Here is a 27,153-nt window from a genome sequence, read left to right as displayed (position 1 = left end):
TAAAGCTGTTGTTTGCTTGTAAGAAAACTCCACAGGGGAGATTTAAGAAAGTTAAAACATCGAGTGGCTATTGCTGTAAAATGTTTATCATAACTCATATCAAAAATCTGTTTAATTAAATACATATTAAGTGTTATACATTTTTTTAAATGATGTATATGAAGATGATCGGTGTGTAATACTTTGTCAAACAAATACCAGTGTAAATATGTATCTAAATAGTTTTTAAAATACTAACTTCTTGAAAGCAAAGAACACTTTGAAGATAGTAAGAGAAATGTGACTTTGATTAATTTACATACCAACCGAAGCATAAATAATGTATTTCTGATTTTTTATTTTTTTTTATCCGTCTTTTGACCTGCAGACTTCTCCTTTCACACGTTTTCCTGTTATTGTTCAACATCTGTTCAAATTAATCTCCTTCAATCTGTCTGGGTTTCTCTGAAACGTTCTGCTCTGTTTTCAAGGTCATTTATAAAGTTTTGGATCCCGCCATTCATGTGGAAGACCCGTACAGCCTCGATATCCAAGGTCAGTGAGGACTTCAAACAGCACATGAACCACTAAGCATTAGTAGAGACTAGAAATCCTCTGTTGCTGGGTGGTTGCTAAGGGTCGGACTACTTCCTGGAGTGGTAAACACTGCATACGTTACATAAGAGTCTACTGGTTGTTTTCCAGTTGTTAGTAATACCCTGTGTGTTTTGAGAGTGAATTGCTCCACAATATGAACACACTTAGATGACATGTTTTATTTAGTTGGTAACTTGTTGTATAATCATAATATTACACCGGAGGGTGAGGCATCACTGTCGTGCCAATAATCACGTTAAAAACATCCCCTCTCGTGTAATATTGCTAAAGTAAATGCAATCCATACAGCATCAACTTATTGTCCAAACTCCGTGTCTTCCTGCTTAACTCGGCCAACAGAAAGCTGCGAGTAGCTGCAGGTGTTTGGGATGCATCGTGTTTGTCGTCCCTAACTTACATATAAATTAGCAGGATGTCACGTTCAGACTAAACGACTGACGTAATTTATAAATTCATAAACTTCAGCTCTTTTATATTTCTGTCCTTTGGGAGGCTGTGAGGTGATCATTTATCTTCAGTACATCCAACGACGGAGCAGCGTTTCCTCCACAGTTTGCTGGTTCTTGGAGCTGGCCAGGTCCTGTTGCTAGGGGCGACGTGAGGACTCTGAGGTTTCCTCTGCAGCAGTCTGTCGGTTGTAGAGGGGGCGGGGCGGGGCGGGCGGGGCGGGGCAGAGTCATACAGCCTCAGTTTTGGACTTCCGTGACGACATGATGTCATAAAGTTACGAGCAGCGATGCTGGAATAGGGCTGAGTGTTATTCATGAGTTGACTGATCTTTGGACACTTATCTTATCTTGCTGCCACACCCCCGTTACTATGGGAACAGCAGAGGAAAGTTTAATTCACACAATATGGGGCTTTTAAGATTTGTCGGACAAGATAAAAACAGATGCTTGCATAGTGATGAGCTGTTACCTTCTTTTTTCCTCCTTTGCAGAACTCTTGCGCATCACCAACCTGCGGATCAACTTGACCAAGCTGAACACTCTGGGAGACGACCTGCTGGACCGCCGCTCCGACGTCCTGCAGAAGTATTACTACGCCATCTACGAGCTGGTGGTCCGAGGCAGCTGCTTCTGCTACGGACACGCCTCCGAGTGCGCCCCGGTGCCGGGCGTGGACGCACGGGACAACGGCATGGTGAGTTCAAGGACTGTAACTCCAGAACGTTATTTATACACTCTAGTTATCAACACACGTTCTGTGGGACTAAAGACTTTTGAGAGTATTTTTGGATCTTTGTTATGCAGCAAAAAAAAAAACTGCTTTGAGATTAAATTTCATGAAGTAATAATATAAGAACTGAGAATAAAATGACAGTTTTCCAGGTTCAGAGAGAGTATGTGTCATTTATCACATTTGTTTATTAGAATTTTTCTTATGAAACTAGAATTTTTGGTTATGAAGCAACAACTTTTGTTTGTGAATCAAAAACTTTTCATCAAAGGTTTTTGCTCAGCAACCAAAAAGTCTAGTTTCATAATTAAGTTCTGAATTCTGTGACCAAAACTAACAAAACGGTAAAAGCAAATTTATTTGAAATGCAAATAATTTTATTCTCAATTCTTATATTTTTACTGACAAACTTGATTTGTAAGTGTGAGAAAATTGATCATCTTTTCTTGCATCATAAAGACGCTAAAATACCTTCTTAGAAGACAAACTGATTTTACTCCCCCCCCCCCCCCCCCCCCCCCCCCCCCCCCCCCCCCCCCCCCCCCCCCCCCCCCCCCCCCCCCCCCCCCCCCCCCCCCCCCCCCCCCCCCCCCCCCCCCCCCCCCCCCCCCCCCCCCCCCCCCCCCCCCCCCCCCCCCCCCCCCCCCCCCCCCCCCCCCCCCCCCCCCCCCCCCCCCCCCCCCCCCCCCCCCCTCCCCAAAAGAGTAAAAGGACATAATTTAATATTCAGTAGACATTATTGTTCCATTCTTGTTGACAACACCTGTATTTTTATTTTGCTGCATTCTGATTGGTCAGATCCACGGTCGCTGTGTGTGCAAACACAACACGGAGGGTCTGAACTGTGAGCGCTGCAGAGACTTCCACAACGACCTGCCGTGGAGACCCGCCGAGGCCGAGAACCCTCACACCTGCAGAGGTACACACACACACACACACACACACACACACACACACACACACACACACACACACACACACACACACACACACACACACACACACACACACACACACACACACACACACACACACACACACACAGTCCCTCAGAGTTTATTACATGAGCAGGGACTCAGACACACCGACTCACGAATATTGATGAGTATTGTTTTTAACTTTCTGCCTGTTTCGAGTTGAAAGGTTTTCTTTATGTCTTGAAAATGTGATTCTTCACTCTGATTTTTTCATTTAAATAATGTCGTCATCAGCAGCAGGGATGTGTATCTGCAGTAGTTTGATGCATCCTGCTCTTGTACTGTTCATTTGTCCATGCAACTAAATGAAAAACAACTTTTCTTTTTTGTATTATTTTGTTTTTGTCCAACAAGTGTCCGGTACACAAGTTGCATATGTTTTAAAGCAGAAAATACATTTTGGTTAATCACAGTTCGGCATATTGCAGTTTTTTTCTCCATGGCACTCACATCAGTTTCAGAGGGCACATAAAGAAAAAACATAAATAAATAGGTAATGGAAAAGATCAAATCTATGACATTTTTATTTCGGTAAAAACAACTTGATTAAGACGCATTTTTTGACTCGTTTCTCAGATAACTGAAACACTGACAGGAGTTTCAGTCTCTTCTGAAGTGTGAATTTAACACCATCATGAAAAGTCATGTTAAAATACCATAAAACAAATACAGAGGATGTGATGTTAATCTGAGGAGTCGTTTTGTCCTCCTGTAAAAAGAAATACTTCCTGTGAAGTGTCTCCTCGGCTGATTGAACTGTCTGCAGCTGATTGGATGTGATTGGTTATTGGGCTGTAATCGGAGGTCGCGTCAGTTCTCCAACTCTGAGAAAATACCTGTCGATGACCTCCTTCAGTGAAGATAAAAAGTCGTCCCTTTAATCAGTCTCTGTTTCTTTTGTGCCTTTCGTCTCCAGAGTGCAGCTGTAACGGCCACTCCATCCAGTGCCACTTCGACATGGCCGTGTACCTGGCCACGGGCAACGTGAGCGGAGGAGTGTGTGACGACTGTCTGCACAACACGATGGGACGCAACTGTGAGATGTGCAAACCGTTCTACTACCAGGACCCCAACAGGGACGTCAGGGACCCCCGAGTGTGTGTCGGTGAGTCGTTGGTTCCTCTGGTGCTGCGGTCCTTCGGTACTGACTCGTATCCATCGATGTTACCCAACACAACAACAAGCTTCTCTGCTACCAAACATTTATTCTGCGACTGCCCCTAGGGAGTTCATATTCATTGTAACATTTCTGCTGGGTTTTTTTTTCTGTGCAAAGATGTTTTTTTAAAAAAATTTTTATGATGTCAGCCAGAAAAAAAGCAATACAACATCAAATCTTATGATAATAATGGGAAAATTCCATGTTTACCAAAGTAAAAACCCTATTTACAATTTCTATAAAAGAAAGGTCACAATATATACAAACCATCCACCACTCTACTGACCCAAAAGCCTGAAATACTCCTAATATATGTGAACTTTTTGAATTGCCTTGTTTATCTTATTTTTTTTTAATCTATTTACTTTTTTATTTTGTCATTTATTTATCTTATTTACCCTCAGCAGATATTATCATTAATGAATTTATATTATGTGTGTATATTTCCATAAGTATTGTTCTATTTGCACTGAGACATGCAATAAAGTTAGTTTGAAAATAAATAAAATATTTTTAAAAAGTTGTGTACTGACGATAAGTTTCTTATTTTTCCTGAAACGTTTGACTTTCTTTCCGTCCAGCGTGCGACTGCGACCCGGTGGGATCTCTGGAGGGAGGCGTGTGTGACAGCCACACGGACGTGGACATGGGGATGATCGCCGGTCAGTGTCGCTGCAAAGCCAACGTGAAGGGCACGCGCTGCGACGACTGCAAGGAGGGATACTACGGGCTGAGCCAGAACGACCCGCTGGGCTGCCAACGTACGAAACACTTCCAAAATAAAACCATCTCTTCTTCATTTAAGATCTCAGACATCATCACCTTCTACACGTGTGTGTTTCTCCATCAGCGTGTAACTGTGACCCTCGAGGCATCATCATGATGGGAGCTCCATGTGATCAGATCAGTGGCGACTGCTCCTGCAAGCGATACGTGACCGGCCGCTACTGTAACCAGTGTCTGGTTAGTAAAACTCTTCTCCTTCTAAAATTGGCTTCAAAACCAACCATCATCCATCAGTGATGTCATCAACCATCAGTGATGTCATCATCCATCAGTGATGTCATCGTTGGTTTGTGAACGTTATGAATCCTCCAGTTCAGATTCTGTCCGTCACCATCTTTGCTAGTTCGGAGCGGTTTGGAGCAGGAAGTGACCATATTTGGACGAGCTGGGGGAGGAGCCAGCGGTGGATCTGACCGATCTGATTGGAAACCTGACGATACTATGTCCCGCCCACCGATAGCTGTAACCTGTCAATCAAACAGACACGCCCCCAAAAACACTGTTTTTTAAGCCTATTTTCTAATGAATGAGGGATTATTTTCAGATGGACCTCCAGAAAACTAATAAGAAGGAGTGACTTTAGCTAACAACACCAACACTAATTGTATTGATTTAGAATTTAGTCAATACATTTCTCTGTAGTTTTGTTTTTTTCAACCTCGAGTGGCACTCGGTGGTATTGCAGCTTAAGACACTTCTGCATCAGCCTCATTTTTCAGACCTGAAGCTACAAAGACTTTTATATACAGTCCAAAGTTCGAAACAAGTTTTTTATATTCAAATTTATATTTATATTTATATTATACCCAAGGCTTTTTATTATCATAGTAGAAAACTCATGCCAACGTGTTTAAGCCTCTAAGGCCTTCATCAGGACAAATACAAATAGCAATGACTGATTAAAGGCTTTTTAATTAATCACTCTCTTGAGTGCCTCAGATTTTTTCAACTCAAACAGTTTGATCCCCAAACTGAAGAGCACCAGAGGGACAACGATTCACTCACCGGAGCAGCACGCCACGCTGACAGTTTCTGACTGTTCATTATCATTCGTAATCGGCTTTGTCAGGCTGTTTGGTTGTTAAATGTTGCAGGTGAATTTTAAAGAGACTGTAATTCTTCATCATTTTATTACAGCTGTAACACCAGGCACATGACCTGAACTGTGCCAGATTGAAGTGGTGTGTTTCCTTTCAGCTGCCAAGGCTAAATATCTCGGTGATAAAGGAACTCCACCAGTTGTAAAACATCATCAGATCTCTGCACGCAGTGTTAAATATAAAAACTGCAGTATACATGCTGGTTTAAACGCTGACTCATGTCCCTGCAGCCTGAATACTGGGGGCTCAGCAATGACCTGGCCGGCTGCAGACCCTGTGTCTGTGACTTCGGTGGCGCCTTCAACAACAGGTAAACACCTGCACCAGGTGTTTCATTCACACACAGACAGGAAGAGCTTCAGTGAGACGGTGAGTGAGACATTTTAACACCGTCTGTTACTTCAGATGCATGATGGAGAACGGACAGTGTGACTGCAGGAGGCAGCTGATTGGTCGACAGTGTTCGGACGTGCAGCCGGGGTATTTCTGCGCCCCGCTGGACTTCTACAAGTATGAGGCTGAGGACGCCAGCGGACACTCTCCCGGAGACCCTGCTCTGCCGGTGAGTTATCGCTGAAGACGTCAGGAGTTGCACTCTCATGTCTGACGGTTTTGGTTTTAACGGGTTTAAGTGCTCTGACAAGGGAGGTCCTGATTATTTATTTTTGGCCCACATCCCAGAACTTTAATATTCAGTATCTCTGAGAAGGTGAACGTGGTTTGTTTAATGCAGAGTTCAGACTTCACAGCTGAAGTGAGCCATGAAATGAACAGACAGAAGTACAGATACCGACCTGTCACAACTCATTATCACACACACACACACACACACACACACACACACACACACACACACACACACACACACACACACACACACACACACACACACACACACACACACACACACACACACACACACACACACACACAGACAGACAGACAGACAGACACATTGTCATCCTCACACTTTGTTTCTCTCTGTCACACTCTGGCAGTTTCAGCACAGCATGAATCCTTCTGTTGTTGTTTCACTTAAAGAAGGAGAAAGATGAGAAACATGAACCACGAGGAGTTTAATGGATGATTTCTCCTCTCCTCTCCTCTCCTCTCCTCTCCTCTCCTCTCCTCTCCTCTCCTCTCCTCTCCTCTCCTCTCCTCTCCTCTCCTCCTCTTCTCCTCCTCAGGGTAAAGTTCGTCCTCAGGCGACTAATGACTGTGTCCAGCACCTCAGTAACCAGCTGAGGAGACACCGGCGTCACCGTCGCATCACCAACTCTCAGCAGCATCAGGCGGCTCTGAGACGAATCCGCCAGCTTCAACAAACAGTAAGAGTTTTTTTTTTATTGTGTCTGATTTTTTTGTTAAATTGAGAAAAGCTGTTTCCAAAAACAAAGGTTTACAATAAAGGACATTAAACGTATCCACGATGTCATTTAATGGTAGTAATTAAAGTGAAATCTGTTGCAGTAGTTTCGAGTTTAAAATCTGCATGAAGATCATTTGAGTGATCCGATGACATCTAACCGTTATAATGGCTGACTCGTTCACTGCAGAGGTTTGTGGTCATGTGATCACCGCTCGGCAAATGGACGCGACTCTGACTCATTAAAACTTTACTGTCAAGTTAATAACGTCAACCTGAACTCGTCGAGCTGAAATAGAGAGCTTAAAGTTTAAACTCCAGAGCTGGAATCCAGATCACAGGAACAGACTGAAGCTGTGCTGCTGTGACGTCATGACGAGGATCAAATCTGAATAGTGAAAGAGCACTAAATGCATTGTGGAGCGTCACGGTTACATATCAGTAATTACTCACTGTTTGTTCGCACCGTAATTACAGTTTTTATGAATTTCAAAACGCTCCTTTGGCAAAACCATAAATAATTTTCACCGAGTTAGATCTCAGAACTCAAAACACATTTTTCACTGTGATGCGGTTGTCATGAATAATAGTGACCACAAGCAGTAAAAGTTCAACACAGTTTTTGAAGAAAGCACAGCAACGTTCTCTAACCAGCAGGAGGTCCTCATAGTGGACATTTAGAGGAAATCATCAGTCAGCTTTTCCCTTATCAACACTATATTTTTACTGTATTATAAGTTATGAAATATGTTGTTTTTAAATTCAAAATGCATTTACTCTTAAACCTACATTGTTTTCTGGAGCCACCTGCCCTGAACGTTGTATTTGTACTATTTTACTATCTTACTATTCTTACAATGTAATAAGGTTAAATATCTCAGTCATTTTATTACAGCAGCTTGACTCTTTCTGAACACTTTCCTTCCCTCTGATCGATGAACCCAGAGCAGCAGTGAACCTGCAGCGAGCATGAAGTCAGAACCACAGACAGTAGAAGAGTAGTGTGAAGTTTAAAGTTCTTGTGTTGTCATGTGTGTCTCAGCCGGATGTGAGGACGGTTCACAGGGAGCGGACACCGAGCCACATGGTGACCTGGACCGGACCGGGCTTCTCCCGCGTCAAAGACGGCGCCGGCCTGGTGTTCACCATTGACAACATCCCCTATGCCATGGAGTATGACATCATGATCCGCTACGAGCCCGAGGTGTGTGTGAGTGAGTGTTTGTGTGTGTGTGTGTGTGTGTGTGTGTGTGTGTGTGTGTGTGTGTGTGTGTGTGTGTGTGTGTGTGTGTGTGTGTGTGTGTGTGTGTGTGTGTGTGTGTGAGTGTTTGTGTGTGTGTGTGTGTGTGTGTGTGTGTGGTGTGTGTGTGTGTGGGTGTGTGTGGGTGGGTGGGTGGGTGGGTGTGAACCACGACCAACAAGACAGATAGAAAACTCAAAATCCTCATTAAACAGATGTCTTTATTCTGTGTGTGTGTGCCTGCGTGTGTGCGTGTGTGTGTGTGTGTGTGTGTGTGTGTGTGTGTGTGTGTGTGTGTGTGTGTGTGTGTGTGTGTGTGTGTGTGTGTGTGTGTGTGTGTGTGTGTGTGTGTGTGTGTGTGTGTGTGCACGTGTGTGCGTGTGTGTGTGTGTAGTCCACGGAGGACTGGGAGGCTGTCGTCAGCATCTCGTCCGTCCTGCTGCCCTCCAGTCTGCGCTGTGGAAACCTGCTGCCGACCGAGCAGCTCTACACCGTGACGCTGCCGCACCGCAACAGGTAACAACTGTGTGTGTGTGTGTGTGTGTGTGTGTGTGTGTGTGTGTGTGTGTGTGTGTGTGTGTGTGTGTGTGTGTGTGTGTGTGTGTGTGTGTGTGTGTGTGCGTGTGTGTGTTTGTTCAAGTTGCTGCAGGATTTGTTCAGGCGTCCCGACCAGCTCAGGAAACATTACATCACCACATCACCACATTGTTGTGACTTGAACGTGTCCCGGCTCGTATTCCTCTCCCTCTTTGCCCTGCAGCGCTTTTCACTATTGATTTATTGATAACGAAGCAAACACACACTAAAAAAGAATGAGTGTAAGAAGGAGACGCAGGGAGGAACAGTGCTGGAGACGAGCAGAGAGAGGTACGGCCTGGCAGAGAGGCTCCACTGTATATATATGTGTATATATGTGTGTATATATATATATATATACATATATGTATACATCTGCTCTGGATTTTCTCAAAACAGCTTTAAAACATCTTCCAAACAGCCTACGTACAGTATGTACTAATACGTATTATTTTCTATGGCTGCCCTGATCAGGATTTTTTTCCACCAATAACAGAGGTCGATTTGAAACCTTTTATTCATCGTGTAGTCTTCCTCTTTGGGATGCCTTTTAAATCAGTTTAAGAAGAGAGACATCAACCACGTCACATGATCTAATGTTGCTGCAATTAAAACCTTTACAAGAAAGAGGAAGCTGGTAAAATGTGAAATCCGTCAGCTTGGCATCTCAGCGTAAATACACATACTTCCTCTTCCCGTTAATCAACTTCCTGTTACCCAAAACCTGAATACCAGAATGCACCACTAGGTGGCAAAAACGCTAAATATTTCACCTGTAACAGAACACACCCCCTCTGTTTATATTTCTTTATCTGCGTCTGCTTCATAGAAAAATAGCAAAAAATAAATTAATTCTTGGCCGAGATACGCGTGACAGAAGAACCGTTGATGGCGCTGTTTGTTGCGTTCAGGTCCAGTTGTGACAGACAAACAACACGTCACTCAGTTCAGCTTCTTGCTGTCCGTGATTCTAAACACGACTTCCAGCCCTAACTCCACTTCCTTTCATTGTAAAATCCTCAGATGAAAGGAAGACGACAGGGAAGTGAGAGAGAGCTGGAAACTGCAAACAATAAATAATACTTTGTGATGACAGTTTTGATTAGTTCTGTTGAGTTTGTGACTTTTGTGTTCAGGGACCTCCTGATTTACAACCTAAGCACCTACAAAAGCCTCATGAAATAATTACAGTGTGATATTTAGCTCTTCTTGATCTTTGTGTATGAAAAGCGTATTAGACTGTTCCAGCACATTAGAGCGATTACTGCAGATCAGACTAGATTAGGTGTTAATGGTCTCTTTATCGTCACGGAAACAAAAATACAGGATATAAGATAAAAAACAAGGAAAGCCCGACTATTTGGTTTCAACCTGCCGAGAAGCCTTTCAGAGTCTGAGCTCATCTGGAACTAAGAGGGCCGACCCGGCTCGGATCCGGCTCTTCCAACAGACCGTAGCACGGCTTCCGCTCTCTCCGTGGTCGGCCCATCAACCAAAACCAATTAGCAAAGAGAGACACACACACACACACACACACACACACACACACACACACACACACACACACACACACACACACACACACACACACACACACACACACACACACACACACACACACACACACACACAGGTCTGGAGATGGACTTTAGATCAAACTGCCTTTTTTGGGCTTTTTGTAGACTTTCAACTTATTTTAGATAATTCCCCAAAATACATAAAAAAATTTAAAAAAAGAAAGAAAATGTACAAAAGTAAAACATGGATCATATTTAACTAAAAAGATAAAAAGCAAATAACCCCATTTTATAAGAAGTAAAAAGTAAATCATGTAAATCCATATTTAATTGCAAATAGACTAAAGTTGGGACGGGGGCATGTTTATTACTGTGTTGCATCTCCTTCTTTTTACTACACTGTAAACCTTTGGGAACTGTGGAGATCAGTTGCTGGAGTTTTGAAAGGAAAATGTGGTCCCATGTTTAGGTAGGATTTCAGCTGCTCAACAGTTCGGGGTCTGTTCTGTCATATTTTTAATTTCATGATGCACCAAACTCTTTACAACCCCATTTCCAAAAACGTTGGGACGCTGTGTAAAATGTAAATACAAACAGAATGCAATGATTTGCAAATCATGTAAACCCAAATTTAATTGCAAATAGACCAAAGACAACATATCAAATGTTGAAACTGAGGAATTTTATTGTTTTATGAAAAATATGTGCTTATTTTGACGTCTCAAAAACGTTGGGATATGGTCATGTTTAACACTGTTTTGCAACACCTCTTCTTTTTGCAACACTCTGTAAATAGCTGGGAACTGAGAAGACCAGTTTCTGGTCCCATTCTTGCCTGATGGAGGATTTCAGAAGCTCAACAGTTCAGGGTCTCCTTTTTAACTGTGCACTGATAACAAGTTGGATGGTCCCTCTTCTTTTGTACTTCATCATAGATTTAAATTACTTAGTTGTACTGAAACTTAACATCCTCTCAGTAACAAGTTACACCTCAAATTCTTTTATTTCTTCTTCTGTCTCTAAACCTTTTTCCATTTCTTTTTAAATGTGTCCATCAAAGTGTAACAAGTAGAGAGAAGTTTCTACCTAAAGGCTTAATTTGTTTTTTATTCAATGAGAAGTTTAACATTAATATTTCAGATTAATGTTGGAAAATAGAACAAAGATTAAATGACACGTTCTAACGCAGTTATTACGTTGTTAATTAAAGGCGACTCAGCAATTGGCAGTTATAACATTGCTTCATAAATACATACCACGGCTGATTGGTTAACATGACACACACACACACACACACACACACACACACACACACACACACACACACACACACACACACACACACACACACACACACACACACACACACACACATTTGTGTGTCTATCTTTGTGGGGACATTCATTGACATGCATTCCCTCGCCCCTTAAACTCAACCATCACAAACAGGCTGTGAAAACTCAAACCAGTCCTCACAATGATAGTTAAACCAGTACACACATTTTTAATCTTGCTGCACCTCATTAAATCCATGCAAGTGCACACGAGTGTGAGACCTGCTGTAGTACAGTTAATGAATGTTACCCCAGAATAATGGAGGTGAGGTGACATCATGTTTTCAGTGTTAGGACCTTTAATCAAAGGAAAAGAAGAAACGAGTGGAGTCAGACAAACTCCTGCATGTATGTAATATGAAATACGTATGTGTGCTGTTATCTACTTCAGTGTTTTTGTTGGTTTTTCAGGTACATCCAGATGCCCAGGCCGTTCTGTTTCGAGCCCAGCAATCGTTACGTGGTCGCGATCCGGTTCCAGCGCCACGGGGTCACCCACCGACACCTGACCGCCTTCATTCTGATCGACTCGGTGAGAACGATGACGCCTCGTCATTTACCTCTCAGGATGTTTGAATCGACAGCAACTTAACTACGGCTCCAAAAGTGCAGCTGTCAGGATGTAATGTGGTTCAAAGGGGTCAAATGTTCAGTACAGACAGAACAACTGAACTCAGGAGCTGTTTCCACATACAACATGTATGATGATTCACACCGTGAGGCTGCCCCCTAGTGGTAGGAAAGTGCAAATGCTGAAGTTGAGTTAATTGTACCTTGTTGGGATGAAATGGTGAATCTGAGGCTGAAAGAGGACCACGGCCTGGTAGAATACATTAGTTTTAGCCAGCAATAATGCTACTTAACAACAGGTCATGTAGGTTAAATGTACCTTAACTTTGAAGATATCATTTTATGTTTAAAACAACTTGTGGCTTAAACGAACAGATTCTGACAATATATGATTTTATGTAGTGTTGCTGTAGATTAAACTACCCAAACGTACAGTTGTTAAAATGAGCACAACCTTAAACATCTACAGCAGTAAAATGCAACATACACACTGATGCTGCAGTAATATTAACCTGAATACATCATATGTCCTGATAGTAAACACTGACGGGCAGCATTTTACTGCACGGTGTACTTTTACACTTTTACACGTTTAGTACATTTGGCTGATGATATTCATGATTTTACTTCAGTAAGGTTTTTAAATGCAGGACTTTTGTTTGTAGTGAAATATTTTCAATAGAATCCAGTTTATTGAGAAGAGGTCGCCGTGGAAACCCTCGACTTTGTCTGCCTCGATGCTCTGTGGTCCCGGCAGTATATCGGAGTCTCCATCTAATGGGTTGCCAGTTCTGCAGTCGCCTGAATGAAAATGGATTAACATCAAAAAGTGTTGCGTATCCAAATCGCACAAAAGGCACAACCCCGTTTCCCCGGCAACACACCTACTGAGTTACAAGCAGGTGGGACGAACGGTTGTGGAGATACCAAACAGACAGACACTTCTGAAATTATGTAGAGTGCTCGCCTGTCTTGCTCAACGACACTTCAGCATGTGGACGGGAGGAGCCGGGTATCGAACCGCACAGTTTTTAAAGCACTTTTAGAGCCATTAAAGTAATTTCTTTAAGCTTGAAACAGATTTTAGCAGAATAAACTTAAACAAATATCTAATTCTAAGTGTTGACTTCTTTCCATGAGCTCTGTTACAGTTATTAATAATGAATATGACTCACATCCCTGTCTATTTACATTCATTGCTGCATCCTGTTTATTTATTTGTGTCCTTAGCTGGTACTGATCCCCAGATACACTGAGCTTCCCGGTTTCCAAGGTAACGAGCCGGAGGCCGAGCAGCGACGGGACGAGATGATCCACTACATGTGTCTGGACTCCTTCATGATCACTCCGACGCCGGCGCTGGCCGAGATGTGCTCCAAACTCATCTGCAGTATTTCCTCTATTATTCACAACGGCGCTTTGCGTGAGTAGAAAACACACAAAACAAACACATTCACAGGTTGTGGGTTCGAATCCTCAGTGTCCTCTGAGATAATGATGTTGATCTTCCCCGTCGTGTGCAGCCTGCCAGTGCGACCCTCAGGGCTCCCTCAGCGGGGCGTGCGGGAAGGTCGGAGGTCTGTGCCGCTGTAAACCCAACGTGATGGGTCGGCGCTGCGACCAGTGCACTCCAGGAAGCTACGGCTTCGGAGTGAGCGGCTGCACCGGTGAGTCTGTTTCTACACTTCACTGCATTGGGGAATTCATTTTAAATGAATAAAAAAACATCATAACCCAAGACGACAAAGTGGAAATGTGATCTTAGAAACTGTTGCCAATTTATACAAAATCTAAAACTTAAATCTCTCGTTACAAAAATATGACTATTTATTGATTTCTTTGGAGAAGCCTGTCTCTAGAAAAAGACGTATTCGCCAACTTCCTCACAAAGAGCTCCTCACTTACCCGAAAAGTTTTTACCAAGGAGTCTCAGAAAACCTGATCTTAGTGAGGAGGTGTGGTCGACTCCGTTGCTAGGCAACACATCCTTTTAAAAGATGTGATTGGTTATCCCAAAAATGAGCTCGGTGATAACAGCGCAGAATAGACATTGACCTCCAGTGGAGATCAAATGAACTGCGTGTCAACAGAGGCTGTGAAAGTGTTTGTGTTTGTGTGATCGCTGCTGATGAAGGTCGGAACAGACTCCAGTCTTTTTAAAGTCACCAGATATCTGGGAGAAGTGAGCGTCTCTAATGAGATCGACAGATATCGTTTACTAGAATACTCCTAACTTTACGGGAAATTCTTAGAAAACCTCTCAGACTTTTCTTCAAATTTTGTGACCAAAAGGAACTTTTAGTCCGAAGAATCTTTGTGAATATCTAAATCACATGTGTATATCCAAAATAGCTGATTAATTGTAAAAAACATATACCATCTGTTCTCCATTAAACAGGCCAATTCCTCTCTGTGTTTTGTTGTTTTTTCAGAGGATTTATTTCTGTTAATAGAAGAATACAAAACAACAAGTTTATTTAACCTCTCGTGTGGTCTTATGTTCCTGTATACTGACCACATCCTGTTTAATGCAACTTTAAGTTTTTAGGAGCAATAATAAATGTTATTTGTGAAGCTTAATATTCTGTCCCGCAGAGCATCAAAAATCATGATCTGAATCAGATTTCTAATGGAAAACTGAACGTCCACTTTAATGAAAATAACAATATCATTTTACGGTGCATAAGAAGAAGTAATTATCTGTAGGTCATCTGATTACATTTACTTTATAATCCACTGAGATGTACTTCCTTTACATTCTATTAATTGCTAGAGATCCTGCTGTGTTTCTAAAAGGAAAAACTCTCCTCTTTATATTGTAAATATACAATAGTTTATTGTTACTGCTACTTTACTGCTATGTTATTGCTTTCTATTATTCTATTATTATCTATTGCTTCCTGTATGCTGCTGTAGTGAAAGAATTTCCCCTCGGGGATTAATAAAGTAACTACCTAACCTAACCTAAATGTAAATATGTGTGTTAATGTATTCATTACTATAATTGTTAATTCAACACAATCCCTCTCCGAGGAGAAAAGGACCACTTGAATAATTAGGTGCTGGTTCCTCACATCGTTAAATCACAACAGAGTCATAGAACGGATCTGACAACGGATCTTCACAACGTCACAGAGAGAAACCAACAATTCACCAAGTCTCACATGAGCAACAGCTGGAAGGAAAAACTCCCTTTTAACAGGATAGAAAACATCCAACAGAAGCAGAACCAGGCTCTGTTAATAAACCCTGAGTCCTCCTGTCCTCTGTCCTCCAGCCTGCGACTGCCACTCCGAGGGCTCGGCGAGCCACCAGTGTGACCCGGTCACCGGCCAGTGCCAGTGCCAGCCCGGAGCCAGCGGGCGTCAGTGCTCGGACTGCCAGCCGGGCCAGTGGGGCTTCCCCAGCTGCAGCCCCTGTCAGTGCAACGGCCACGCCGACCTCTGTGACCCCCACACGGGGGAGTGTCGGGACTGCAGGGACTATACGGCGGGACACCTGTGTGAACGGTAAAGAACAATTCACCTTATTTAAAGACCTCACAATCATTTTCTAAAATAAATAAACGAAACGACTGCCCATTTACTTCACCGTGATATCAACATAAACGAAAGTCACTTAAATACGCTATATATTTAAGAAAAATCGAATTAGGTCGCCCCCAAACTGGATGGCAATTAAAAAAACAAAGACCGGGAGGGTGACACACACACACACACACACACACACACACACACACACACACACACACACACACACACACACACACACACACACACACACACACACACACACACACTCCAACCCGATTTTCCCAACACCCTAAAAGTCTTAGTCTATATTCCTAAAGTGCGTGAACTTAAATGGATCCAGACTGACCTGATAAGAAGTTCCCAAAACAAAGTTAAAGGCTGGTGAAGCTCAGAAAGTATTCCAATTCCCTGAAACTTCCCTGGACACGTGACCAGATCATGATAACATGATATATATGTACTTCTAGAGGAAGAAGGACAAACAAATCACATCGCGATACAAAACTGTGAACTAATATCAGACTGATTGTAAAAACCTCCCTTGTTTGTTGCAGCTGTGTGGACGGGTTCTTCGGAAACCCGGTGCTGGGCTCGGGGGAGCACTGCCGGCCCTGCCCCTGCCCCGGGAACCCGGGCTCAGGCCACTTTAACGGGCTGTCCTGTCAGGCCGACCACACCTCCAATCAGATCATCTGTAGCTGCAGACCGGGCTTCACCGGTGAGCCTCCATCACCTCTCACTGCTCTTCATGTCAGCTGACCTCCTCTGATTCATGTATTCACTTCATAACGTACAAACTTACAACAACTGCCTGATTCAACACTTCTAAAGCACCACGTTCCCCCCGTTTCCCTCCCTTTAGGTCCCCGCTGTGATAAGTGTGCCCCCGGTTACTACGGCAACCCGGAGCAGCCCGGCAGCCAGTGCCTCCCGTGCGAGTGCAACGGCAACATCGACACGCAGGATCCGGAGTCGTGTGACCCGCGGACCGGCCGCTGCGTCCGGTGCCTGTACTACACCGACGGGCCAACCTGCGCCCGCTGCCAACACGGTTACTACGGCAACGCTTTGGCCCAGGACTGCAGGCGTGAGTGACGATTTCCAGATATTTAATAACCTCTAAAATAATTTCCAATATCTTGTTACAGTTCATTTTCAGTGATGTTGGAGGTGAAGATGCTTCTGTTGTTACATTTCTCGATATGAACTGTGACGTGACACCAACTTTAAGTTTAAGGAGAAAAATAAGAAAGAAAAATACTGTTGCGTGTACAAACTTAATAAAAAAACCCAGCCCAGCTCAGGTTTTACTGTGGCACCAGTAGTTTGTAATGTAAAGTAATAAATTCAGAGATGATCCTCCAGCAAAAAGCAGCTTATTAGACAGTTTTAAAGTTCAGAGACCTCTAGTGGTGGTTTAAATCAGGACGATCTGGTGCCTCGTCATCCTTCGTCGTGTTAGCCACATGTTGGAGAAGTGACGTAGTTTAGAGGACTGTATTATGAGTGTTTCTTCGTTGGGTGGGTCGTTCGATACGACCGCTGTTTACTTCCTGTTTTAAACCACAAGATGAGACAGTTTGTCAAATGATCATTTTGACCTGAACTGTTATCTTTCCCGAACTGCCACCCTAAAGATAAGCAGGGTGTTCATTCAGGACAAAAAACAACAACCTGCACGTACTCTACAGAGTTTTCAGTGTAATATTTGTATTTGGTACGATTCTTCTAATGCAGTAAATTTGAATAAAATTATCTCAAAATTAGATGAAATTTGGCTCGATTGAATTGAGGAAAGTATGACATCTAAGCTGTTAATAACTGTTGACTGATATCATACAACAGTCATATTCATTGAGGAGAGCAGGTGATGATAACCTGTGTTTGTTCTGCACGGACGCTGTAGAACATACAGACAGTTGGTTGAACCTCTCTGTCTCTGCTCCTCAGGCTGCACCTGTGTGACGGCTGGCTCCGCCCCCTCCGCCTGCAGCGACGGACAGTGTCACTGTGACCGGCAGACGGGCGCCTGTCTCTGCAAGGAGAACGTGACCGGACACAACTGTGACCAGTGTGCCGCCAACCACTGGAACTACGGCCGGGAGGAGGGCTGCGAGCCGTGTGGCTGCGACCCGCAGCACGCCCTGGGAACCCACTGCAACATGGTGAGGAAGAGGAGGAGGAGGAGGAGGAGGTCTCTGAAGATCCTCATCCGTCTGCTGCTGCTGCAGCTTCTTTACTCTGCGTTGTCCTCTGCAGTTCACAGGCCAGTGCCACTGCCGTCGCGGGTTCGGAGGGAAGCAGTGCAGCGAGTGTGAGCAGTTCCACTGGGGAGACCCGCGGCTGCAGTGTGAAGGTAACTCAGCACAACACAGGACAGGAAGCGGATCTGTTCAAATCGTTTCTATACACACGTGTGCTTCGACTCCGTCCAGGTAGAAAAACACTGCAGTCATCACGGTTTAATAAGACAGATCTGTTCCCTGTTGTGAGCCGATTGTGTCTCAGTTCTGTCCTCACATGTAATAAAGCAGATTTAATGCTTTCAGCCACAGACTGTGGATCCATTAAGAAGGCTGGACTTGTTGTTTGCGTGTTATTTAAGTGTTTGCAAGGTGCACGTTTGTCCTCTTTATGAAAATATAAAAAGGAGACATAAAAACAAAGGTTGTTTGTGTATTTGACGGGATCTACTGTGGTCACGGAGTTTTACCAGGAAAACCATCCGCCTCCAGTTTTAAGAAGGCTTTTGTGTTTGACTCATGAATTTAGCCTTAAGATTAGTTTCAAATTTGTATTACAGTTTACAGAAGGCACTTCCAGGGACATTAGATAATAACATCCTTTTATAAATATCAGTGAAGCACTTCAAAAGGTAGAAAAATAAACTGAAGGCTGAAAGTCTGAAGACTGATGCTCCTCTTACTGAGACTCTGAGAAAGTTGTACGTTTCCTTCCACTTCCACAGAAAACACTTTGTGCTGCAGTGAGCAGCTGATTGGTCCTCCGTGTATTTACTTAAAAAGGTTCAATTAACCCAGAATTAATGACAAGCTAGTCCTACTCCAGATGGTCAACATCTAAACAATCAGCAGCCAGCAGTGATGTCATCAACCAGTAGTGATGTCGTCATCCATCATTGATGTCATCAACCATCAGTGATGTCATCGTTGGTTTGTGAACGTTATGAATCCTCCAGTTCAGATTCTGTCCGTCACCATCTTGTTAGTTCGGAGCAGTTTGGAGCAGGAAGTGACCATATTTGGACGAGCTGGGGGAGGAGCCAGAGGTGGATCTGACCGATCTGATCGGAAACCTGACGATACTACGTCCCGCCCACCGATAGCTGTAACCTGACTGCACCACAGGCCTGTCAATCAAACAGACACGCCCCCAAAACCATATTTTTGAAGCTTATATATCTCTGCTGCTCCTCCTTCTCTCCATAACATTATTTTGTTTAATTTCTGTCTTATTGTATCTCTAATATTTCCAATTTTGCTTCAATAATGTAATAAAACTGTATCATATTATGATGCACTATTTGTTAGCAAACCTTTCTCAAAGTGTTTTGTGAGGCAGTAAAACCTTTTTCTAACTGCTTCTGTCAGACGTGACTGAAGTCTTTAAACATGTTTTACCTGCAGACCGTTATCATCATGAATTCATTTCTCTCCGTCTGCCTCCTCCTTCGTCTCAGAGTGTAGCTGCCACCCTCTGGGCTCGGAGATGGCCCAGTGCGACCGGCTGACGGGGGCCTGCGAGTGCCGCGAGGGAGCGGCGGGGACGCGCTGCGACGAATGCGCTCGCGGCTTCACCGGCGTCTTCCCCACATGCGTCCGCTGTCACCCGTGCTTCCAGCGGTGGGACGACACCGTGTGCCAGATCAAAAGGGACCTGGAGCACATCCAGTACACCCTGCAGAAGATCCTGGAGGGCGGAGTCACACCGGGAGTTGAGGACAAACGCATCAAGGAGCTGGAGAGGAAGCTGAAGCGGGTGCAGGACCTGATCGGCACGCAGGACAGCGAGCGCATCCACCAGCTGATCGGACAGAGCGTCGATGACCTCAGGTGAGGACGTCTCGCTGCGTTTACGTGTTTGCTTCCTGCCGTCTCAGCTGTAAACAACCCCGCATGTGTTTCAGGGCCGAGATCGCGCTCACCGACGGGCGTCTGATGGGCATCGGCCGAGAGCTGAACACGACGGCGGCAGAAGAAGAGGCGCTGAAACGCACGCTGAGTGACTTGGAGAAGGAGCTGAGGGACGTCAACAACACCGTGGCTCTCAAGCAGCAGCTGCTGGACGACTACCTCACCTCAGGGTTCGCAGGTAGAAAACCTCCAAACGTCTCATCTCACCGTCAGTGTTTCCAGACGTTCAAACCCTCCCTGCTCTTCTTCCTCACAGATCAGTTTGAGAAGGTGAAGAAGTTCTACCAGGAGTCGGTGCAGGCGGAGGAGAGGTGCAACGCCTCGGTGTCCGGTGCTCTCAGCCCGGTGGAGCAGTCCAAAGAAACCCGAGCGCTCACGGAGAACCTGCTGGACGCCAGTAAAGACAAGTTCCTCCGCGCTCTGGCCGCTCAGAACAAATCACTGAGCGAGCTGCAGCAGAAGGCCCACGACCTCGATAAGAAGGTGCACCACCTCAGCCACAAGGTGAGCAGGCTTTTATCCACCTCGTTACACAACAAAGAATCCAAGAGTCCCAGAAATAGAATTAAAAAAGTGGAAATAAAGTTAAATTTGAAGGCAACGAACATGTTTTGTTTGGAAAATATACTTCATGACAGATATTGTCAGCTTCCTCAAGAATGATTGTAGTGAAAGTTCTGACCAGAAATGACGTGATTTCCTCAAAAACTAAGTAAAAGCTACGGTGGCCCGGAGGGTCAAACGCCAGAACAAGTCACAGAACACAATAACAATTAAAAAAAAAAACACACATTTTTTTTTACAAAACACAAAAACTTTTCTCAAAACGCAAAAATGTTTTACTAAACGCAAAAACGACAATGTGAAATGTTTTTGGGTTTGACCCTCAGGGCCACCGTAGTACATCTCTTGTTGGCAGTACATCCTGTAAAACACTACAATACACACTTGTCCAGTTTTACTTTATGAACACCTTGAAAATAGTTTTTGACAAAACAACAATCTTATTTCTCTGATTAATGTATTTTGACATGTTTGAGTTGTGCAGTGACATCTAGTGGCAGAACAACGCAGTTCATCATTAATGCAGAAGGTCATTCCAAAACGTAGCTCATCGCTGTTTGGTGTGAAATGTCACTTTTAGACTTAATGTTTGATATTTTCTAGCTTTATAAAGTGTTTTTCAGTAGTTGAGTCAGAATCTTATTTTTGGAAGCTTGAATCCAAAAATCGGTTAAAAAAAAAAAGTTGTTTATACTTTTAGATCTCATTCCTGTGAATGTTAATGTAATGTTGCCCGCTTCAGGTATGCGGTGGTCATAGCAATGCCAGCATCAACAGCAGCTGCTCGGACAGCCGATGCGGCGGTGCAGGTTGCCGTGACGATCAGGGCAACCATGTGTGTGGAGGAGAGGGATGCAACGGGACGGTGAGCGCGTCTGTAGCAGCTCTGAACGACGCCAGGAACGTCACGGAGAGTCTGAAGGCCGCCAAAGAGGAGCTGCAGGGCGTCTCCACCAAGGTCATCAACGTTTTCACATCACTTATTATCTGCACTGAGAAGCTTCTCTACTGACTCCACTGTTGATTCCTCTTGCAGCTGCAGGACATAGCCTCTCTGACACAGGATGTGAGGAACCAGGCCATGAATGCACTGGAGAAAGCCAAGAAGAAGAAGGAGCACTTTGAAAACAACAACAAGAAGCTCAAAGACCTCATCAAGAATATCAAAGACTTCCTCACTGGTACGAGGGTGGCGATGTTTCAGATTTGAATCTGAATAAAGTGAAGTTTATCAGCTGGTGTTTAATTGTCCCCGTATGTCCCGTCCGTGTCCTCCTGCTCTGCCCAGAGGAGGGAGCCGATCCAGAGAGCATAGAGAAGGTGGCGCTGCAGGTCCTGTCCATCACGCTGCCTCTCAACAGGACCACTATGGACAAAATGGTCATGCAGATAAAGGACAGCCTGTCCAACCTCACCAACGTCGAGGGGATCGTCAATCAGACCTCGCAGCACATCAGCACAGCCAAGGAGCTGCTGGACAAAGCTAAAGACGCCAAGTAAGGAGCTGCTGACTCTATCAAAGGAAGACCATGTTTCTCATAAATCATCTTGCATGCTGGCAGAATGATGTGAGACTTTCTCACAACCTTTAAAATACAACTGTGGAGGTTGTAAAGACCTCTAACACACACAGAACAACGTCTGAGCATCACAGAGCGGCTGTGTGCAGCTGTAAAATAACAGAATACCTTTTTTTTCCCCGTGGTTTTACACTTTTGTCTGTGTGAAACTGCTCTGGTACCCCTCTGAAAAAATGTCCCCTCTGGGATTAATAAAGTATATACCTACCTACCTACCTACCTGTAAACAGTTCAGTGATCCAGCCAGTCCTGATACTATTAAGTATCAGGACTGGTTCAGCTTCTGTGAATCAGGGTTGAATAATGAGTGAATCCATGTTGGCATCGGGCCGATAAACTTCCAGACAAACTCTCCGCTCTCTGGTAAAACACACGAGCACAAGCTGAATACTGAAACACCTGCTGCTGCTGAAGTGATCCCAATCCTCCCCAAAGTATTTCAATTCAAACTCTGCTGCCCCCTGCTGGCCAAATGTTTCTGCTAACACAACAAGGTTGAAGTGCAACTCTGGTTGGTACCAAAGTCGTGTCTTTGTGTTGGTGTTAAATATGTTACGACACACCTTCATCATCACGCAGGACCACAGCTTGTTCTTTCTGTCTGATTGCTCTCGTCACCGTGCAGGAGCCGAGCAGAGGGAGCGAAAGATATCGCCAATAACACCAAGCAGGCGCTGGATGTGTCTGAGAAGGCCATAGAGAAGGCGAGGACGGCGCTGAAGGAGGCGCACAGCAACCTGAACAACACCAGGAACGCCACGGCTGAGGTGCAGCACGCACAACAAGCTGCAGGCTTCACCTCCTCATCTCCCCCTCTTCCCCCTGATTCATGTCTCCTTGTCGTCCAGGTGGAGGAGAAGCTGGTGCAGCTGGAGGACAAGCAGATGAACGTCATGATGCGTCTCACCAACCTGTCCAAGGGGGTGGAAGCTCTGAGGAACAAGACGGAGCAGAACAGACAGATGGCGAAGGACGCCACGGCGCTGGCTAACAACGCCACAGCGCTGGCGTCCTCCCTGGAGCGGGTGAGCACGCACACACACACCAAGTACTTCAGAAATATATACAGGAAATCTGAACCGACGATACTGTGTCTCCCAGAGCCTCAACGACACCGAGAAACGCTACCGTGAGCTGCAGATGAAGGTGGAGTCGCTCGGTGGGGAGTCCGATCTGGACAGCATCAACCAGAAGGCCAAAGAAATCAAGAAGGATGCAGAGGACCTCTTCAGCAAGGCCAAGACCGGCATCAAACAGCTGGACAGTGAGTTCATGTTTCAGATCGAACATCTGGGCAGCGAGTTCATGTTTCAGATCAAACATCTGGGCAGTGAGTTCATGTTTCAGATCAAACATCTGGGCAGTGAGTTCATGTTTCAGATCAAACATCTGGGCAGTGAGTTCATGTTTCAGATCAAACATCTGGGCAGTGAGTTCATGTTTCAGATCAAACATCTGGGCAGTGAGTTCATGTTTCAGATCAAACATCTGGGCAGTGTTGGACATGTTGAGACAGTAATAAGTGAGGAAGCCTCAGCCAGACTTTCAGCAGGTTAAAAACCTTTATAGGACGCTGAAGCTGGCCGTGTGTGCAGAGTCCTTGAAACATATTCAGAGTGACACTAACGAACTAAATAAACAAACTGGACACTGACGGTACTTGTTCATACTTGGCTTTGGACTTACAAAAAAAAAAAAAGAAGTGTCAAGCTCTGGACACGGACACCAAGGCATTGATTTAGCAAAAAGCCTAACAAAGGAGACACCGTGGTGAAGTCATAAGACAAAGAAAATAAAGCAAAGCAGAAAAGGACAAAAATCAAAGACTTAGAAAAAGTGAAAAACTAAAACGAAAGAAATAAAAGAGTTTTCCTGCAGGTTTTACCTACATGCGCCGGGTATATGGATGCTTTTAAAATATTTATTTGACATTGTTTAATCAAAATAAAAATGCTGTTGCAGCTGTAAAACACGTCAGACATGAACCTCACCGGCTTCAGCTGTGGACTCTGCTGCTGATCTGACTCTCTGTCTCTCTGTGTGTTCACAGAACTGGAGAAAAAGTTCAAGAACAACGAGCAGCGCATGCAGAAACAGCGCATGGAGCTGGACGAGCTGAAGGAGAACGCCACGGTGGTGCGGGACAAGATCCGGGAACAGGTGCAGAAGTACAGTAGCTGTGAGTGATGATGTCTCACCTCTCTGGACGCAGTTCGATGCTGCAGTAGAGTTACGACTGATGCTGCGACTGAAAAACTACATGAAAATAAAACGCTGCTGTGGAGGTTCCTCCCTTCTTTCACTGGTATTTTAATTTTACACAATGCCTGTCCGTGGGCTGTACCACTCCCAGACATCAACACTGAGAGGTGCTCATGTCTGTAAGCTATTACAACAGGTGGTTAACCTGTGGAGAGTATTTGTTTCATTGTAAAGGCCATGCTAATTGATTTATTTCATTACATAAATAATAACCTGAAGAAATTGATCAGAGTATGTTATCAGAAAGTTACCAAAAGATTTTGTGTGTTTCTGCTGACCACATTGTAAACAACATGACATTCCTATTAAGAAAAATGCGGAAATGTTTAGATGATTTTTTTCTATTATTACAATAGAAAATAAATAAACACATATTCTAATAAGTCATTCTAAGGTGTGAAAATGGAGACAAATTAATTTGATACAGTTTATGTAAATTAATTGCATCATATCTGTTATATGCCTATATGTATGTGCCATATTTACATTGCTGGGATGGAGACTGTTGTTTCAGATCATTGCCACAAGGGGGCGCCTTAAGCACACTAAGACCGTTCTATCAGCTCTGTCGGCCTCCGTCTCTGCTCCCTTTACCTCTGCCTCACCTTTCAGCTTCTCACTGCAGAAAATCAGTTAGAATTCAGAACCATCATAATAACTTTATCAGAAGAGACGTCACATCGACTGAGCCGCTGAGAGAGTTGGTGGCGCTGATGCTCCGCCCACAAAAGGAAGAAGAAGAGTCATTAAAAGGAAGCGTACTCATTCCAAATGTCATCCTTTTTCTTTTTGCTTCAAAAGTCACTCTATGGATCATAATGGATATGACCTAAAGGGTCAAAGTTCAAGATGTGTTTTTATGATATATTTCCACAACTGTACACACACTACATGCATACTTTTAAAAAGGTATCTGCAGTACGTACTAAAAGAAAAAAGAAATAGGATGCAATGAGCAACGCAGGACATATGAGGGGAGCGAGGGGTGGATCAGACCAAGAACCTGAGGATGCTATGACCCGCCCACTTATACTAGAAACCTTACTACACCCCAGGCCTGTCAATCAAACCAGGCACGCCTCAAAACATGTCGCTCTTTTAGGCCTAATATCTCATTAATTATAGAGTTATTTTGAGGAGGACCACCAGAACACTGATCAGAAGAAGCGAATGACATCATAACTTTATATTTCATGAGAGCTCAGAAGCCAGAGGTTTTTTGGAGCCAGCCCCTAGTGGCTATCAGCGGAATTGCATGTTTAAGGCCCTACCACTTAGGCTGGTCTTTTTGGACCCACAGACTAAATCCATTTTTATACACAGTATATACAATTCCCAGCTTCTGTTGGACTTTTGTTGCATTTAACGCAAAACGGTGGTGAAATATTTTACTGTTGTACTAATATCTCAACGTAAACCAAGTAACTCCTACACTGAAAATCGTGATTAACTAAAAGGAAATACATAAAAAGCTCAATTGATTTGGAGCAGCTCCAATAAATAGAATTTGAATTGATACTGGATTAAATGGAGATGAAAGGGGTTGCTATGGTGATGGATATACTCTGTGAAATTGTCAACCAACTCCACAGCTCTCCTCAGCTCCATGGAGCGTTTTAGCATCTTTCAGCTCATTGTTTTTGTTCTCGGTTGCAGCAGGCTGCTGTTTTCCATTAAAATAGCTGTAGTACACCACCTGCTCTGCACCACACAACAGGCTGACATCCTCCACTAGCTGGTGAACATAGTGGAGCATTTAGCAGGTGAAGAGACACGTTTCCCTCCCAACCAGAAACATGTTCAAAACTCAGTGGTCAAAATGTCCAGAGCTCCAAATGAATTTTAATGCTGTTCTGTATCTGATGGATGTGCAACTTCACCGTATATCATCTGGTGTATCAATAACAGATGAAGGATTTTTACTGTTGTAGCTCAATAAAATCATTTTAACTTGTCCATAAGGAGGAAAACCAAAACAGGCACAAATGTGTTTTAGTTTAGGAGGATAATCAGTCTTTAGGAGACCCCAGTAAACTGTGTGTTTTGAGAAAGGGTCACAAGCCAGAAAGTTTTGAAACCACTTGTTTTAAATTAATTCAATTCAGGTTTTTTTATTGTGTAAAATTACCTTGGAACATGATCCCGATACTCTTTACATACAAATATTCAAAGAAAAAGTGCAAAACAACCACCTTGGATGATATTTTATGAGCACACTGAATGTGTTTTGGTGTAAAATGTTAATCAGGTGATGATTCCCAGCAGCTGACACGTCAACCTGAGCAGAGATCTCATCCAGCCAACTGAAAACAGCTGTGCAGCAGAGAAGAAATCCTTTCTAACATGTTGACACCGTTCAATCACAGCTTCCTTTACCATTTACTGAGGTTGTAGCAGGTATTGTTCCCCCTTCGCTCCACTCTCTCCCTGTCTGTTGGTATGAAGCAGCTCTTATGGTGCCGGATCCAGGACTCTAACAAAGACTGGCTGTCCTCCAGCAGCTCAGGGAATGTGTAATATGACAGAGTTACAGCCTGCCAGCAGTGAGGCTCAGACACCTGCAGCCATCAGACCCAGCGAGGACGGACAGGATCACATCCACAAAGGTGAGTCGTTTTTCATATGTTCAGTCAATAATTCTGTTTGATTAATTCATTGG

At 44.0% G+C, this 27,153-nt stretch overlaps 1 protein-coding gene across 3 annotated transcripts in view; it reads left to right on the top strand.

Moving 5' to 3' along the window:
• lamb2l (laminin, beta 2-like) overlaps positions 1–25,230 on the top strand; it is a 59,156-nt gene extending 33,926 nt beyond the window's left edge. For all 3 annotated transcript variants that reach the window (XM_069708355.1, XM_069708354.1, XM_069708356.1), the window contains exons 7-35: positions 471–534; positions 1,538–1,740; positions 2,575–2,695; positions 3,670–3,858; positions 4,494–4,673; positions 4,763–4,875; positions 6,029–6,108; positions 6,204–6,360; positions 6,986–7,126; positions 8,207–8,368; positions 8,799–8,920; positions 12,243–12,363; positions 13,632–13,824; positions 13,925–14,068; positions 15,679–15,910; positions 16,489–16,652; positions 16,797–17,021; positions 17,885–18,099; positions 18,194–18,290; positions 19,635–20,007; positions 20,082–20,266; positions 20,345–20,592; positions 21,395–21,610; positions 21,689–21,833; positions 21,941–22,148; positions 22,858–22,999; positions 23,081–23,257; positions 23,334–23,496; positions 24,283–25,230. In XM_069708355.1, coding sequence (XP_069564456.1) covers positions 471–534; positions 1,538–1,740; positions 2,575–2,695; positions 3,670–3,858; positions 4,494–4,673; positions 4,763–4,875; positions 6,029–6,108; positions 6,204–6,360; positions 6,986–7,126; positions 8,207–8,368; positions 8,799–8,920; positions 12,243–12,363; positions 13,632–13,824; positions 13,925–14,068; positions 15,679–15,910; positions 16,489–16,652; positions 16,797–17,021; positions 17,885–18,099; positions 18,194–18,290; positions 19,635–20,007; positions 20,082–20,266; positions 20,345–20,592; positions 21,395–21,610; positions 21,689–21,833; positions 21,941–22,148; positions 22,858–22,999; positions 23,081–23,257; positions 23,334–23,496; positions 24,283–24,419 — 4,917 coding nt within the window. In that variant the 3' untranslated portion in view covers positions 24,420–25,230. The remainder of the gene's footprint in view (positions 1–470; positions 535–1,537; positions 1,741–2,574; positions 2,696–3,669; positions 3,859–4,493; positions 4,674–4,762; positions 4,876–6,028; positions 6,109–6,203; positions 6,361–6,985; positions 7,127–8,206; positions 8,369–8,798; positions 8,921–12,242; positions 12,364–13,631; positions 13,825–13,924; positions 14,069–15,678; positions 15,911–16,488; positions 16,653–16,796; positions 17,022–17,884; positions 18,100–18,193; positions 18,291–19,634; positions 20,008–20,081; positions 20,267–20,344; positions 20,593–21,394; positions 21,611–21,688; positions 21,834–21,940; positions 22,149–22,857; positions 23,000–23,080; positions 23,258–23,333; positions 23,497–24,282) is intronic.
• The last annotated feature ends 1,923 nt before the right edge of the window (positions 25,231–27,153 follow it).

This window comes from Brachyistius frenatus, unplaced genomic scaffold (assembly GCF_029030835.1).
Source record: "Brachyistius frenatus isolate BFR_SWC_R1_liver_20210118 unplaced genomic scaffold, ASM2903083v1 Contig_75, whole genome shotgun sequence".
Classification (NCBI taxonomy): Eukaryota; Metazoa; Chordata; class Actinopteri; family Embiotocidae; genus Brachyistius; species Brachyistius frenatus.
The sequence above is the reverse complement of the archived record's forward strand: the minus strand, read 5'-3'. Positions and strand labels throughout refer to the sequence as shown.